A 17594-nucleotide genomic window follows, 5' to 3' on the forward strand; every position below is an offset into this window, starting at 1 on the left:
AATGTGGGATTGTCCTGACAGAAAACGATGCAAAAGGCAGTAAACATCCACAGAAGAGCTTTGAATGTCCCCTCAACAAGCCTGGAGAATTACTCCTTAAGAGATGACAAAAACTAAGAGTACAGATTGTGTTGAAGAATAATGGTGACTTTCAAACTCATGAGGATTGTACACAATCTGTTTTTGCCTTATATGCTGTACTTCAATGTTTCAATAAAACACTGCATCTATTTTCCATTTTCTATCAAAATATAAAGAAATGAGGAGTGGCTTGAGATTTTTGCATAGTATTGTATTTCTAAGAACATGATTGTTATTGTACTAATTTTTCAATTCAACTTTTCATTTAACACCATCATCAGGTCAAAACGTTCAGTTTCTCCAGTTAACCACCAAATTATTGCAGATGTTTTTTTTCTCTCAGCCCAGCAATCATGCTAACAGGTTTACTGACACTACTGTTTGGCTCCAAGCATTGTTGTTTTTAAGCACTTAGTAAGTACTTATTTTTGTTCCCTGTTTCATAGTTCAATCCAACATCTAAAACAAGCCACATAATAATATTAACAGAGGTCCTAATGCCATTCAAGACCCTTGGTTACTTCTGATTTATTAAAAAAGTCGAATAAAAGCAATTCTTTGTGAATATTTCTGCATTGTTGAAGGACAGCAGATAAGTTGTGCACCCTGATTCATAAACTGCTACACTCAGTAAGCATTGAATTCTACCTATTTTCAAGTGTCTACATAATTTTGGAAACTCTCCAAGCATGTGGAGAGCGGGTGGGCTGTAAACTTCCACGCTGTCCACTCTGGTGTCAGATGTCTGTACGGTGTGACAGCCAACTCTTAGTAAGAAAAAAAAAAGAAAAAAAAAAAAGAAGAAACAAATCCTTTCTCATCCTCTGAGTCAGACTGCTATGGTGTGCTAATCTCGAACATACCAGTTATTAATGTGACAAACCGGCTTGGCAGGAATGCTGCTTGTAACGCTGCCCGGATCTAAGCAACAGACGTGGACGTGTGCAAGAGTGGAAAAGCTGAAAGGTCTGAGTGGTGTCAAGAAGGCTGTTGAGAGCATTCATAAAGGTGAAATTGGTTATGTGTGCGTGTGTGTGTGTGCTCTGAACAAACACCGCATTACGCTGACATGTGTGGAATCTCTCAAGGCCAAAAGCTCTCTTCTGCCTGAGGAGGAGGCTGTGCTCGGATCTGATTTTAAAATAGCAAACAATGTATGGGTAAGTGGCATCCTAAAGCAGCGTCGGAGCCAAACAAAAGGCCAAACCGCAAACCGAAATACTGCACGGCTGCCTGTGGGAGGACCAGTTATGCGCTTTGGAACACACGGTGTTGTGTAAGTCAAAGCGCAGGTGAGGTCATGCCTCTAATCCCAACAAAAATTAAAATGCTTAAGTGCTTAGACATGTGTCCAAACAAACACAAGTGGAAAAGTTTGCTGCTGGGGGAGTCAAGCGAACACGTGAATTTCTGTCGCTCCTCGCTTGTTACAAGAAGCTCCTGCCTGTACACAATGAGATAACCGATGTCCTTGTCCTTTAGTCGATTGTCTAACTTCATTTCCACATTTCCACCTCAACTAAAGGATTAAGTGTGTACCCCGTGGATTGAGGAAATCCCCCAGTCTTTTCAATTACACAAATGAAGAAAGCAGACAAAGTGGCCCAGCTCAGAATGAGCCAGTGAAGTTGAACTCTTCAGAGCGGCCACATGCATGCCTGTGCGTGGAAAAACTCACCATTAGCAACTGATTTGGTCTCCCCTCTGCCTGCCACCTGGAAAACATGAAGACAAGAAGTTAATGAGCCAGCGAAGATGCAGGAGGACTTCCACTGGCACCTCGCCCACGGATTCTTGCGCCTATCCCACCCGCTTCTTCTGTCTTCCCTGACGTCACAGCATAGCACACTACCTAATGACAACTCTCTAACCACCACTTTTCCTGTACAGGGCCCTTTTTTTACATCAGCACAGACCACCGCCTGGTGTCCTCCAGCCCCACTACTCACTTGCAGACCACAGCCTCTGGCCTGCGCTGTAGCTACTGCCTGTGGCAACACAAGGCTGCCAGATAAGAAGGAAAAGAGAGTTTGTAGAAAAATGAGTGGTTATGGTGGATATCCAGCCTTTTTTCCCACTTCTGCTAAGCAGAGTTTAAATTTACACACAGACATTCGATAAAACAGATCATTCCCATCAGCTTTTAGTCAAACGTGTTTGAAAATCAGAGGCGATAACAGTGATTCACAGCGGTCGAGCTGCCGCTGCACACCCCAGTGAGGCGTCTCTCCTGTAAAGAATGCTGTAAACAGTTCCTCCATTAGGGCAATAAAAAGTAAAGTGAAGCTGAGCTGGCTCGAGAGCGGAGATTTGTGGCCGTCAGAAGGAGCAGCGGTGATGTGATGCAGCCATTTGTGAAAAGTTTAAAGCCTGCAGTTGGACAACGGGCACACTTTTTGTTTTTTTTGTAAATTTACAATGTAAATTTGATGTAATCTTCTGGATTTTGTTGCGTCGGCTTTAATAACCTATGGATGTTAATGGAGGAAACAGTGTAACCTTTCTTTAAACTGACTAAGTCCACTTTGTGTGTGTTATTTTACAGCAATTAAAAAGATTTCTATTTCTTTCTAGTTTTTTCTTTTCTCTTTTTGCAGAAAGTGGCTCAAAGTGACTGCTCGTCAAAATAAAAGCCTCTAAAAACACTGCGAGTCAAGGAGACACAAAAAGTGACGTACACGTTAGATCACAAATCTCTAACTTTGGACTGAAACTCGAAAATGTCCAACCACAGCCAAAAAAACAAAACAAAACACATACAAAAAAGTCAGTGCAAAGCAGTGTGGGCTCATTCAGTCATAAGCGCTTTGAAAAAAAAAAAAAAGACACAAAAAACACATAGAATAGTTTCTCTTTTACCTCTCCAGGCTTATTCCAGATTTAACGGTGAGGTCAACTAGCTATCAGAGTTCTTTAAAAACAAAAAAACACATAAACGTGATTGTTACTCTCAGTAATGCCACACAGGGTCGAAACATCATGAGATTAATCTAATATTTCTACTTCATCTCTTTAACAAAATGTTCTCTTTGATTGACAACGACAAGAAACTGGAGCAAAAAAAAAAATATGGAGAGCCGTCCAAGACCGCAAACTGTTTTGGCAGAGTCAAAACTCCATTCTGGACTTCCTCCAGTACGTGGAGCACTAATCTGGATCTTTTCCTATACAAATCTCACTTCATGTTAAGCGAGCAAATGGGCTGATATTAATGACATCTACCTTGGCCGGAGAGGCGCCTTTGTTTTCCCATAGACTCCTCTTGTTGGTGACGTCAACAGGCTTCAGGTCCTGTCAGGGGGAGAGTCAGAAAGCAAGCGCATCATCAGTGCGTGCTCTGCATTTGGAGCTCTGATTGAAAATGTTCATCATGTGGCAGCAGTGGCGGTGTACCTGAGATGTAGGCAGGATGGAACGAGCGCAGAGAATGACTGATGCGATCAAGCGGAGAGGGGTTTGTGTGGAGGAAAAAGCGCTCACACGATAATCAATAGTCTGAGGCAATCCAAGTAAAACTCGAGAAAGACGTCTTAATGCTGTCACGTTGGACATAAAGTTACGTGCAGTGAAAGTTTCCCCTGCTCTGTTTTAACAATGTTAGCACACAGCATAATGCTCCAGCATGAATATTTGGATAAAGTCATAGCTCTAAATGTTTCTATACACTTGGGAAGGACAGGACGAAAAGCTCAATCTTTGTCTGCAAGCAAACACTGCAACGGGTTTAGCATCAAATGCTTGTAAATGATGCCACGTCTACACTGTCCACACGCACTATATCTGGAAATTACAGCTGCGAGAGCAGCAAGCTCACACACGTCATAATTCATTTTTATTTGAGGCCACCAGGTGGAGTCAGAGAGAGGATACAGCCTGCGTCCAACTGACCTGCTTCACTGCATCGTTTGAAAGTGATCATAAAACATGTCCTACACAGAACATAAGCAGCAGTAAATATGACACAGGCATAAAAAGACAGCGGGACTGAAGCAGGAGAGGGAATGCTGCACATTATTACTAGTCACTCTCACTGTTAGGTGGAGGGTCCGCCACATTAAGAGCCGTTCCAAGCCAACTGGTCTAACGTGGGAGCAGCAGCGATGTCGGATAACTGCCCATACACCTGTTTTATTTCACAAGGATGGCCTCAGAGAACCTTCAACAGCACTTCACACTCCCAGTGAAATGGGAGGGTGTAGAGGCCACAGTGGGATTTGGCCTTGGTTGACAGTTAAAGAAAAACCCACCAGCTGTCATTGGATTCTGGGTCAACTTGTTAAATCGTGACTGGTGTACAATTCAGTTCAATTTGATTTATATAACGTGAAGTCATAATAACAGTCACCTCAAGAGTCTGCAAAAAACAGAGAGAAAAACCCAACTATCAAAAGACCGCTTATGAGCAAGCACTTGGTGACAGTGGGAAGGAAAAACTCCTTTTTAACAGGAAGAAAGCAGGCAGAACCAGGCTCATCAGGGGTGGGTCTCTGACTGAGGCCAGTGGCATCACTCTCTGCCAACCAAACACCACCCACTTCAAAATAAGAGCCAAGAAAAACAAAATACAAAAAAGAAAAACAAAACAAACTTTGGCAGAAGAATGACTACTTGTGTTTTCCATGACAACTTTATGAGATTTAAAAGATGACCCTAACCCTAATGCAGGCCACTACCTTCATATGCTCTGGTTCTGGATTTTGCTCTGAGGTGAGTGCTAAGTGTACTGTGCTCATACAGCGTTGACCTACCGCTGGCCTTCCTCCTGGTGTCTTGCTGCTCTCTGGGGTTTTATTCAGCCAGTCGTTGATGCGGCCCGCTACGCCTGTCTTTATCACAGCTGCTTCCTGTTTGGACAGTGTCAAAGGTCAGCCAAGCCTGGTCATCACTGGCAGCGGGGCAGAGCAGGAAGGACCAGTGAACTGGGCTCTTTCCTGTCTGTCTGTCCTTCTCTCGCTCATACACACAGAAAGTTTCAACAACTTTCTAACATCCTGCACCACCTTTACTTTTTTCTTTTTTTTTACCTTGAATGTGCTCCCGCCGCTTCCAGGCGAGCTGAACACGTTGCCTTTCTCCCACATGCTCTTGATGTTTCGTATGCTGTCGGTGACCATGGGCAGATCCACGGCTCCGGAGCGAGGGGATCGAGACTCCTTGTTCTCTCTCTGAGGAGACAGAAATCTGGGTTTTAAGCTGCGATAAAAGCTCAGGAAAAAAGCATAAATACCAACAACTCAATGCAACGTCTTTGTTATGTTTTGGCTAAGTTGGGGAGTCAAAGTAGAATGTTGTGCTCAGGAGTGGCACTTTTGGATTGATGATAATAATATTTCCAGAATGATAGCCAAAAATAGGCAGTGCAGGCACATTTTAGTCACGCAAATTAAAAATCTTACCGAATGAAATATTACCTTTTCTGCATAGTTGCTTTTTGACAAATATTGGATATTTGCACTAGAGATGCACAGATCAATCAGTGACTGGCATGTGCAACGTGCGTGGAGCTATGATGTTGTTTTGATTGCTTTAACATATCTATTTATGTACAGATAAATTATTGAGCCATAGCACAAACCATTGCTGTGCAATGATGTGTTTTAACTTTGTGATGCTCAGGGTTTGTAAGATTTAGTCAAGTTAAAACTGAGCGTTATCTTCCAATTTACACACAGTATAAAAACTTCAGTGAGGGTTTGAGCTGTCACTTGAGAAAGCATTGTGCCAAAAACAAAAGAAATCAGTTTAGTATCATCAAGAAATTCAAACAGAGCCACACAGAGCAAGGCTGGCAGAGGTAGGCAGTGAAAGATTTCAAAGACTCTGAAAAGAAAACTAGTGAGAACTGCCAAGACACTAGAGACACAAGAGAATGACTTAACCAAGTTGGGAATTGTGATGTCAAAGAAGACAATCACTAGAACCTCGCACAGGGAATGGACTGTGAGCTCGTAGACCTTCAAACCAGACTGAAGTATCCTAAGGACAATCTCGAGAATGATTAGGTATACTAGAAGTCCGTCACCTGAGATGAAACTGGAGCTCTTTGGTTATAGAGATTCTGGTTATGTTTGGAGAAAGACGAGAGACGTGCACAACCCAAAGAACACCATCCCCACATTAAAAACACGGTGGTGGGAGTATTATGCTTTGGGAATGCTTCAGTGTGTCTGGAACTTGGAATCTTATCAAGGTGGAAGGACTGAAGAAACAACAACACAAAACACACATCACTCCTCCAGAAGAATAAAGTGAACATTACTGACTGGCCAGCTTAAGGCCCGGACTTGAATCCCATTCAAAAAATCTGTGCCAGAAGACCATCAAATCTGGAGGAGCTTGAGAGATTCGCCAAAGAAGAATGGGCTGGGATTGCACAGGAGACGTGCGTGAAACTTGTTGAAAATGACAAACAACTCCATCCATCCATCCATCCATCCATCCATCAGTGTTTTCAAAGCTGATGCAGAGCTAACCTGAGCAGCTGAGGTGTACTGCTCCAGCCTGTTGTCTATCTTGGACACCACAGGACAATGAGACGCCTTCATTGTGCTGCTGGGCAAAAGCAAGAAATTAACATACAGTGCATGAAAAATCTAAATGCCCTGAAAATGATATACACATTACATACAGTTTGGGCTTTACGTCCTACACTACAGACCCTCGGGTCTAGCTCTCGATTGTATTGTTCATATTCAGCAAAAACAGGATTGCTTAAAAAGCGTTGTTAGTAGAGGTCAACATGACTAAAAAAGATGACGCTTACCTTTTCTGTGCTGACTTGTTTAGAAACTCGGCTCTCTCCTCAATCTGTAAAGAAAGGTTAGAAATCTGTGAGTTATAAATATTGCATCAGAATTGCTCCGCTGCATGCAGTACATCTCTACCACACTTCAGATATTTATTACAGCATCCCTGCTGCTGATTCAAGTGCATCAATCCCTTTATTACCGTTAATATGAACTCATTTCTGACTTCAACATGTAGACACGCCTAGTTCTAAACAGTCACTAAGCTTTGATGATTAATAACATAAAGGGGATCTGTTAACCTGTGTGCAGCTTCAGATTTTGTTTTTCTTGACTCCACCAAAGACGTAGTTCATAATAATCCTCATTTGTTTTAAACTGAGGCTTGCTGTGACACCTAAGGCCATCTCAGCTCGCTTTCCCTCCACTTCAAGCTGACTTCCCTTTGCCTTCCCCGGCAAACAGATAATTTGAACAGAAGGTGGGTGGAGCTGCTATGCTTGCAGCCAGAGCTGTGCGCCTGAGACGATCATATTATAGATATCTGTTCTCATTGACAGCTTACAGATCCAAGAATAAAGCAGTCTGAGCCCCGAGCTTCTGCCATACAGGGGTTACTTCTGCTCAATATTTTAAACTTTGACCATGTTTATGAACATCCATCATCGTAAGAGTATATACCGCAGACAAGAAATAGGTCCCCTTCATGCACTTAACTTTAATTCCCACAATCTCTTTGCAGGGTGTGTTTTTAAATAGTAAATATCTCATTATTATTTTCCTTCATACATAATATAATTTGGCTTCACTTGAGCAGCACCAAGATACTGTTCCCTCTATGTGCAAAATGCTCTGAAAGACATGCACACACATGTACACACAGTCAGAAACTGACCCCCACTCCACAGCAAACGCTTTGCTCTCTCTGCCTTTAGTCTGTGGGAATCTCTGAGGATTGTTTATGATCAACGGCACAAAAGGCTAAAAGAGAGGGCAGCACATGCGTTCCTTAGATGCACACATACACACACAAAAACACAAAACCCTATAATAGGGACAAAAGAAGAAACAGCAGAAAAAAAGGCCCTCTTCCCCTCTCTTTATGAAGAAGGCCATTGCACTCGACTGCTACCGAATGTGGGAGTTCCCAAAAATACTCCCTGACAGGAAATTCCTCATTCTCAGACGCATTTTAAAGAGCCGTAGCCATCCGAATGCAGTTACAGTAATCCTGTTAACCCTAATCGCTTTCCTGCATATCCCTGCTGCCTGTCCTTCATCTCGTCCCTCTGTCCTTTTCTGCCACAGAACACTGAGCTTTATCTACAATACAGAGCGGGGTTATGCTGGTTTACTGCTGATAACATGAAGGCGAGCTCTCGGGACTGAGAGTTCCACTGGGAGCTGATTCCTGATAGTAAGACAGTCTTTTTTTTTTAACGTTTTAGTGTAACAGGAGGCACCAAATGGCAGCTGTCAAACAAAAAGCACCTAATAGCAAAAAGAAATGAGGGGAGTAAAGTGTGTGTCTTCAATGGCATGCATGTCATTTTGATATAGGAAGTAGCCTTTGGACAGGTTCAACAAAAACCAAAGGGGCATGAAATTCACTCTGCACATAAATCAAGCAAGAATATGCTCCAATTCATGTGAGCCAATATAGAGAAAAACAGATCTGTTGTTGTCTGTTGTCTTTATGTAGCAAAAGGTATTTCAGCATGAAATAGATTAGAGTTGCTTTTCATGCTCTATCTTCTTCACAGTTATGGGATTATTACGCCCGTATTTTGTGCTTCTATAATAAAAAAAGGTTCAAACTTAAACTTCTGTGGTTTTATGTTCCTTTATAGTCAGGGATAGCGGAGACACTCCAGGGATTTAGTGCTTATATGGTATATACCCGATCTACTGGGCTTTTGGGTTGTCCATTTTCTTAAATTAACAATGAGTTACTTAGTTTTTTGTGAAATGCATCAGCTACCTACCAAGCATATGAGCCTTCTGAGTTTAAATTTTATATTATAACTTGCTTACAATCCAAAAACATTTTCACATTCATAACAGATCTGCTTGCTATCAAACTCATCTTAAAACTACACACAAACAAGCCATTTTCAGTTTTGAGCGACAGGTAGATGCTGTTTTGTCTTTATTGATATCCTTTTGTACTAACCGCATTAAGGAACTAGCTTTTCAGGTACTTACGAGACAGTGAGTACCTTTTGTTTTAAGCGTGTTTCCTGCTAGCAAAAAATAGCTAGCTAGTCAGTACTATTCAGATGTCTTGCAATAACTGAATAACTGAAACGAAATTCATATAGGATATTACAATCACTAAACATCAAAATTCGTGGCATTAAATAAATGCTAAAGACGCTATGTGTCTGCAAATGTTTGTTAAGGCAACATTCATATTAGCTATACGATTTTAATTTAATTTATGGAGTTTCCAGACCCCTCGTTTTTTGGATTATTTCATCTGTTGCAAAAACACACAAATTAACTCAAAGCAAAACACAGCACCATAACTGTTCATATGTTCCGTGTACGTGAAGAACACAACAGATAGATATGCACTCAAACAAACACAGTCACGAAGAAACACTTGTACGTACAGTGAACATGACGACAAAGTAAAGCTTTGTCTGTGAAGGGAGTGAAGGGGCATGAGAATTACTGTTTACAAAGTGACCACAATTAAAAGAAGTGCCTGGGTCTAGTACAATCAGAGCTCACACACCATTAGAGCCAAACCTCTAGTCTAGAGTCTCACTGGGATGGGCCAGATGGATATTACAGCTAACTGTCACTAATTAGATTTTCTCCACTGGCTAAAAAATCCCCCTAGATTTTGTGTGCGTGGGAGTTGGCTTTTGGCAAAACTGAAAACATTTATTCACATTTGAGTTGATTAAACGTTCCTTTGCAGTGACAAACATTTATCTTTAGATAACGCGGTGGGGAGGGTTGGGGGGGAAACTTTTCTTCGTGCATTTCTCGAGAAAGGTTTAGATTTAGACAGTTTTAAAAAAACAAGTTACAGTTTGATTATTACATCTCTCTCTCTGGTTTTATGAAATCCACTCCTTTATCTCAGTTAGATAACACTTGTGCAGATGCCAGTCACCTGGCGGTTAATCTCTCCAAATATTTGAATGTTCAGAGTAGGCTTTGCTGCACTGAAGGATAGATGGTGTTTGCAGGTTTGCAGGAAAGCTTTTACGGAGTTCTGCTGACAACTGCAAAGGAACCAGTGCAAATGCAGTTTAGTACAGCACGCAAATGCTATAAAGTTGTTTTAAGCCTTAAACTTATTTAAGTGTTCAACCCCTGTTCACTACACTACATTGTCAAATAGCTTTGGACGCAAATGCTGGTTTGATTGTTAGCTTTGATGCCACTTGCAAAGTAGTAAAATATCAGTGGTTGCCCAGTGAATTAATTTTTGACTCAATTCTGACTCAACCTGACTGCAATCACTTTAAGACAAAATGGTGAAGGTTTGCAAATAATTGCCATCTATTTTATAAATGGAGGCAGGCAGCCAGCATGTTGAAATAAATTTGAGCCAGTTTTTACTGGTGAGCACAACTCGTCTGTGACATGTCTCTTTGCAATACTCTGCTCGACTGGTTGCTAACTGGCTGTGAATCACATGTAATTGGCAACTTAACCCCACTGAATCACAAACTAATAGCAGACTGATAGGAGACTGACAATGTCTTATTGGCTTTTGATCAGTAAAGTTTCTTAGAAGACGACAGCTGACTGAGTGGTTGTTGACCTGGTCCCTGTCTTTAAAGCAGTCATTTTAAAGGCAGCAGGATCACAAGTTGATTTTTCATGGTCGCAACAATTTAGCCTGATAGTTTTAGATGGACTGCGTGCTTTTACTCACTTGTCCAATTCAAAAACACAAGCACAAATATGTAGTTAATAGTTTGATTGTCTGCTTAACCAAAGCTACAAGTGTTAGCGTGGTCATTATAGTGTGTTCATACATAGTGTGGGGGCCTTTCAGGGATGTAAAGATTAGCTTAGCATTACAACACTTAATTTTCCAAACATTTTTGCACGTTTTATTTGTGTTAACAATGAAAAATATGCAGTTTGAAACTAATTTACCTTGAATTATTAGAGTTTACATCATCATACTTCATCAAACTATTAAGAGCTTTACTGCATTTCAGCTTATCCTGACAGGTCAACAATAAATCATGTATTCAGCCATTAAGTGCAAATGTTTTAGTCCCATTTTAAGATGCTGATTTTAAAACAGCTCAGATGGATTTAACCCATTTTTTTAAAAAAAAGCCCCTGCAGTATCCAAGAAGACGTAAGCATGACTACTGTGAGCAATACATTGCACAAAAATATCAGTTTTTGGAAAAATTACAGAAATTAAAACTGAATTGCAAATTTATGTTGTTTTTTTTTTTATTTGAAGGTTCAATTAACTATCCAGCTAAAAAAAATCTGGCAAATATTTCATGGTTCAGGCTTTACTGGAATAAAAGTCAGTCAGGAACTGCATTTTCATACAACAAACAGAGTTCATCTCTGCCTAATCGGCTTGTTAGCCCCCGCTGAAAAAATCTGCCAGTGACATATGCCTGTTCAGGCCGCTGAATGATCTTTCTATTTTGATTTCTATTGCTGCTTCTATTTCTATCCTAACCCATATGCGCAGTACCAGAATGGAAAACCTGAGGTGAGAAGTCAAAAATGGTTGAACCGACCTTCAGAGCGGATCCTCGCGGGCTGAGACACTTAAACGGTTTGCCCTCTCCATCCATAGTGTCATCCACCTTCTGTCTCTTCTCAGCCGCCTCTGCTCTCCTCCTTTCGATCTCCTCTTTCATCTTCCTCTTCTCCTCCTGAGAAAGAGATGGCAGGCATTTCTGAGTGACTCTGACAGGGAACGCGTTGGTCAATTTAATTACAGCAGTCCTGCCAGGTAATGGTAGCTTGTGTCTGCTAGCTGCTTGTATCGACTCTAACTAAATGGAAACATACTTATGCTGCCACAGGCTATCACATGATAAAGAAAATGTCACTGGCAGTTGACAATCAAAAATGTAGCCGACCCAGACACTTTCTAACTGATTTACTTATTTTATCAAATGAAGCAGGTCAGTCTCGAATTCAATTACTCTGAGTAAATTCTTATTTACAGCCATCGGCTGCCTCGGGAGAAAGAAGGCATTTTGAAAAGCCTGATACAGCAGACTATCAAGAGTTAAAAAAAAGAAAGAAAAAAAGTATGAATCATTTGTACAGTATTCAGAAGAGGGCTGGTGCTTGGCAGTATATCAGCCCTCTCCGGCAGCCTTGTCTTGGTTAATTAGTCTCTCTGTATCTCTGGGCCATCTTTTAATTACAAACCAAAAGGCCTCATTAACATCACACAAGAGGAGAAGAACAGGGGCAGATAGCTAGAGATGGGCCGCCACGTTCGGAGCCAAGAGCAACAAAGAAGACCAGTCAGGGTAATAGCGAGAATGTAGGGGCCTCGTCGCGAGCTGGCTGCGAGCGAAAATGAGCGACGCGTTTCGGTACAGCGGGGGAACACGAAGGAAAGCAGAGGTTATCGCGTCTGAGATACGCAAGGACGAGGATGTTGTAAGAAGAGGAGACGGAGGAATGACATATGTGAGTTACAAGCGGGGACCCAAATAGGTTGAGTCATGATAACGGAGACGTATGGCGAGATAACGTCACAGCGGTGCAAGTGTGAGAGAGAGTGATGCATGGGTTTCTGCTCATACAGGTGCAAAGGGATGAATCAACATGGTGCAGAGCATGAGAAAATGTAAAAGACTGCAGTGACGGTTGTTGACTTCATTCTCACTGATGTCTGCATTTGAAATTTGATTGTTGCAACAGCTGTGTGGGCAGGCAATAAAAACCATTCAAGTCCATTCTTCTTTCGATTGTTTTGGGGTTTTTTGGTTTCGATTTTTCGCTGTTGGTCCAGTCAGAGGTTTAAGCACACACGGTGTGTTATTGTTGCAGAATGACTCATTTGTAAGAGATGTGCCATTCTCGAGACTTGCTATCCCCAACTACAGCCCCTCCTTTTTTTTTATTATAACAATAATGGGAACAGACACAACACTGTGTGTGCAGGAGCTTACAAATATCTCAGCAGGTGTTTCATCTGGACTCAACAAGATCCAAATTAGAAAGCAAGATTCTTTTCTTGGGCTACAAAACTGAATAACTGCAACTTTTCCTGTAACTACGTAAACATATAGTACAGGGATGTGTAGCTTTTTCATGCTTTTTCAAGTTTAAAGGGACAGCTTCATGGATATATCGGAGACTCCGATAAGCCATTTGCATAGAAATGTGGCTTAATCCAAAGTTGAAAGGGCAAAAAAACAAAACAAAAGAACAATATTAAAGAAGGAAAAGATGACTGAAAACCAGAATTGTGTGATAATTCAGTCATAATAGAGAGAAAACAGGACAGCAACCTCTTAGCGTCTAAGAACAGTTGGTGGTAGCCCAGAGATTGATTTGAATTTTTTTTACATTTATCACAGTTCCCAATTATCACAAGAAGAGACTGATAGCAACTTATTGCTCTTATTGATGTACCAAATTTGCTTTGAAGACAAGAACTGACTGCAGGTGGTCGGAGAACTGGTCCCCATCTTTGAAACATCCATTTCTAAGGCAACCAGTTCATAACTTCATTGCACATGCACAATAATTTTGCTGATTCCAGTCTCCCACCGATTGTAAGATGACACTCAGACTTGCGTCCATCGGCCACTTGCCTGAAGCTCAGACTTTTATAACATCATGATTTTTTTTTCAAACAAAACATTTACATAGAGTAAAAACAGCTTAAAAGTTAAGTAAAACAAAACAAAACATCCACCTCCTCTTTGGCTTTCCTTTCTGCCTCTTCCTGCTTCCTCTGCCTCTCCTCCTCCTCCAGCACCTTTCTCCTCTCCTCCCTCTTCCTTTTCAGCTCCTCCAGCTCAGCTTCGGCGTCCTGCTGCTTCTGCCTCATCCTCTCAAACTCCTCGCTCTCCGCGTCATCGCGACGACGCTTCAGCTCCTCCAGCTTGCGCTCCGCCTCCAGGCGCGCGTCCTCGTCCGGGTCATCACCCGCAGAAGGCTCAGGGGAGCGCACGCTGCCGCGGCTGGGAAGGACACATAAAAACACGGGTCAGCACACGGGTCGGAACGGAAAGCTGGTTGCCTTTTGATCCAGGTATTCAAATGCACACCAGAAGAAGATGTTGCCTTCATGGAATTCACACAACAAACAAATGCAATCACGTTTGCAAAGATAAAGTTACAAGCGGTATCAAGTTTCGTTCCAGTGTTTCAACCTGAGAACTCACTGCAGGTGACCCGTGACACAAAAACACGGCCACTCTGCCAGCTGAACAAAAACAACGTGTTTTTCTTGAAAGTCTGAATGAGATTTGCTTTTCAATTATGTTTCAGAAGCCTCAGGCTACATGTCTATACTTTCACACCAGCCTGTGCAATAAATGATAAATGTCAGCCTCATACATAACTTCCTGTCTGATAAAACTAATTTCCTTTAAAATGCAGTACATAATGTTGTTTATCAGCAGACTGTTGTCCTCTCCTCACACTCGGTCACAATGAGCTTTGGTTATTTGTAGTTTGATCTTTTCAGCTGACCTTTGGGTCTGGTATATTAAGTTACTGCAGTACTTTTCCACAAGTGGACAAGAGTAGAGTCAGCAAAGGTCTTGAGCTATCCCTCAATTCTTCATAAAATCAAACTTGTGCAGAAATAAGTCCAGCAATTTTCTGAAATGTGCAAACACACATGAAAATACAATATATAAGGCACAATCAGAGTTTGTGGAATTCTAATGAACTTGAAAATCAATATTCGGTACGACCACCTTAATTCTTTAACACAGCCTGAACTCTCTTCTCATTTCTTTAAGTAGTCTTCAGAAATAGTTCTCCAGGCTGTTTGAAGGACACCCAAAGCTCTTCTTTGGATGTTTACTGCCTTTTGTTCCATTTTCTGCTGATTTGATCCACACTGCTTCAGTAATGTTGTGGTCAAGGCTCTGGGGATGCCAATCCATGACTGATGGTGTTCCACTGTGTTTGTGTTTTTAAAATCCAGGCTTTTACTACACTGACAATGTGTTTGCTGATTATTGTCACACTAAAAACTGAAGCAGTTGCCAATCACATGTTTCCGGTTAGTATTCCATGCTGGATCTGATGTACTTTCTGAGTTTACAATTCCCTCTATTTTGAATAGATCCCCAACACCAATGGCTGAAATGGAGAGCCAAGTCCTCCACCGTGCTTCACAGACGGCTGTAGACTCACTGTTGTAGTTCTCTCTTGAGTCGTTTTGAAATAAATACTGGATTTATTACTCCATGTGATCTGTCCCCCATCATCAGGAATGGCTTCTTAACAGCAACCCTTCCACTGAAACCATTTCTGCTGAGCCTTCAGTGAACAGTAGATGAATCAGCTAAAGGTCCAGCTGCATCTCCCAGGTCCTATGCCATGTCTTTCCAGGACTTTTCCTATTTCTTAAGGACATGAGTTTCACATACTATTTATCTGTAAAAGATTCTTAGGCCTGTCACTTCTTTTGTCCTCGACTTCTGAGTTTGCTCAGAATTTTTAAGAACACACTTTACATTGAGCTATACCAAGTTTTTGAAACTTAAAATAGCCGTTTAGATAAAAAATGCTATTTCATGTCTGTTAGACTGTGTTCTTTGCTTTTTTTTGCAGATTCAACTAAAGATCTGGGAACAAATGTTGCTTGCTAGCAATAAAGTACCTTAAGATAAATGTATTTGTTATGCGTAGACAGAACACTGACTCATCTCTGGAGTTAGGTGTCTTTTTTATGCTTTTTTATGCTTGAATGAGTCACAGGTCAGCATTAAGTAGCATAACAAAAACATTTCTCTGAAAATGGTCGGGTGCAAGGACTGAAAAGTGTGAAAAACAGCCAATGTCCAAAGAAAAAGTCTGAAAGACCTTTATAAATGCCTGAAGAATTGCTGCTCAAATAATACAAGTAAATGAAGAAAAGAGAAATGAGTGGCGGCTCAGGACTTATGCACAGCTCAGTGGTTTTTTATATCTAGCCTTTTTTTGCAAGAAAGATTAGATAAGCGCAGCTGCTATTAGTCACATTCATTGAGTCTGTGTGTTTTATTCAGGCATACAGGTTTCATTAATTAATTAGTCACCTGTTGCTTCAGAATAAAGGCATCATTATCTTTTCTAGTAGGACTTAAATAACCATTATCAGATAGGTGACAAAATATTGAACTGAAAATGGGAAAATATTAGCCTAATTTCTGTTTGTCTGCAGTAAAAAACAGAACATTTATCGAGTTAGATGACACAAACTACTGGCAATCTTCACATTTTTGCAACACTGTAAATACAAATTGCATTCTGGTCTTTATGATTTTTCACCAATTAGAGAGCGTCAAACTGTCACACGAATCTGAGCGATACTGCTGACAGCTCAGGCGCTTGAATAATTCACAGGACTGGGCTATCCCCGGTTTGGCCTCAGGGTGACAATGAGACAGTGTGTGCTTTTGTTGCTGTTGTGTACCTGGTGGTCCTCTCAGGTTTCCTGTGGTGTTTGGGAGGCGCCTCCTCATGCAGCCCTCCGTTGTGCTTCCTCTGATCCTCCCTCTCCTCTCTGGGCTCATTCACCTAAAGCCCCCCCCCCCCACACACACACACAGAAAGCAAGATAGAGTGATACTGAACAACAAAGGTAGGCAGAAAGGTGCGTAGAGTGAAGTGCGATTGGATTCAGTCATGTGACATCACATGATATCCCATAAGAGAAAGAGAGCACGCCCAAATAAAATAACACAGAACATCACATCACACTACGTCCACTCCAGGATTACTGTTGACAAAGGATTATCTAACATGTGATCACACTGGGAGTGTCTCCAGCTGGGTATTTCCTACATCCACTTGCTGTCCATAATCAGCAACATAATTAAAGTCTTATATGTGATAATTACTATTTCTGTGATAAGTACATATCCAGTCAAATTTTGAAGACCATGGGATATATTATGAATTTAATACAAATTATGACTCTTTACCGAGAAAGCGCTATAAACGTTCTTATTCTTGCACTGACACCATTTCAATATAAAATGCTGACGTCATCAGTTAAAATGCTTTTCCCTATTTTCTGTCATAGCTATGTATCTGTCTATGTTGAAGTGGTGAATCCACATTAAAACACAGCCATATGTCCAGGTAACCCCTAATAGGCAAGTTCAAACCCTCTGTTTTCAATCAGAAGGAACTGGCCCCAGTTACACAGGCTGGTTGGCAACTGGTTGGCAACTGCCAGACACTAGGGAAAATGTATATTCTTCCACCAGTTAACGAGTGGTTATGGGAGGTTGCTTGCTGTCGCTTGATGAAAGTGGTTGTAAAGAACTATATGATGCAGCAGCAAAAACTGAAAGGCGACTGCAGCGGTCACCCGCAGTTTGCATGGAAGACACCAACTTGTTGCACACACTCGCCAACTTTTGTACTGAAGCAGCGACAAGTGCAGCCTAAACCACAAACAGAAATAAATAAATACTAAACACTGTGCTTTTGAAATGTGTTTTTTTTTTCAGTGTGAAGGCATAATTTTTAATTTTAAGAAGGACAGTCGCACATTTGAATTTTAACTGCAAAAACTGGTGACTGTTTGCAGACAAGCTGGTGTCTTACATTAAAACTACTGGT

At 41.3% G+C, this 17594-nt stretch overlaps 1 protein-coding gene across 6 annotated transcripts in view; it reads right to left on the reverse strand.

Annotated features, from left to right (window-relative positions):
• Positions 1–17594, reverse strand: part of cald1a (caldesmon 1a) — a 64512-nt gene that overhangs the window by 2598 nt on the left and 44320 nt on the right. For 4 of the 6 annotated variants that reach the window (XM_084909271.1, XM_084909273.1, XM_084909274.1 and 1 more), the window contains 9 exons: positions 16438–16541; positions 13717–13984; positions 11567–11704; positions 6845–6888; positions 6555–6630; positions 5106–5246; positions 4830–4925; positions 3304–3372; positions 1760–1796 (listed from right to left, as the gene is read on the reverse strand). In XM_084909271.1, the coding sequence (XP_084765397.1) occupies positions 1760–1796; positions 3304–3372; positions 4830–4925; positions 5106–5246; positions 6555–6630; positions 6845–6888; positions 11567–11704; positions 13717–13984; positions 16438–16541 (973 nt within the window). Of the gene's footprint in view, positions 1–1759; positions 1797–2940; positions 2993–3297; positions 3373–4829; positions 4926–5105; positions 5247–6554; positions 6631–6844; positions 6889–11566; positions 11705–13716; positions 13985–16437; positions 16542–17594 lie in introns of all 6 variants that reach the window. The other 2 variants (XR_014797294.1, XM_084909275.1) reach the window with 2 other exon arrangements.

Source organism: Perissodus microlepis, chromosome 17 (genome assembly GCF_051167445.1).
Source record: "Perissodus microlepis isolate ML-2025 ecotype Zambia chromosome 17, ASM5116744v1, whole genome shotgun sequence".
Taxonomy (NCBI): domain Eukaryota; kingdom Metazoa; phylum Chordata; class Actinopteri; order Cichliformes; family Cichlidae; genus Perissodus; species Perissodus microlepis.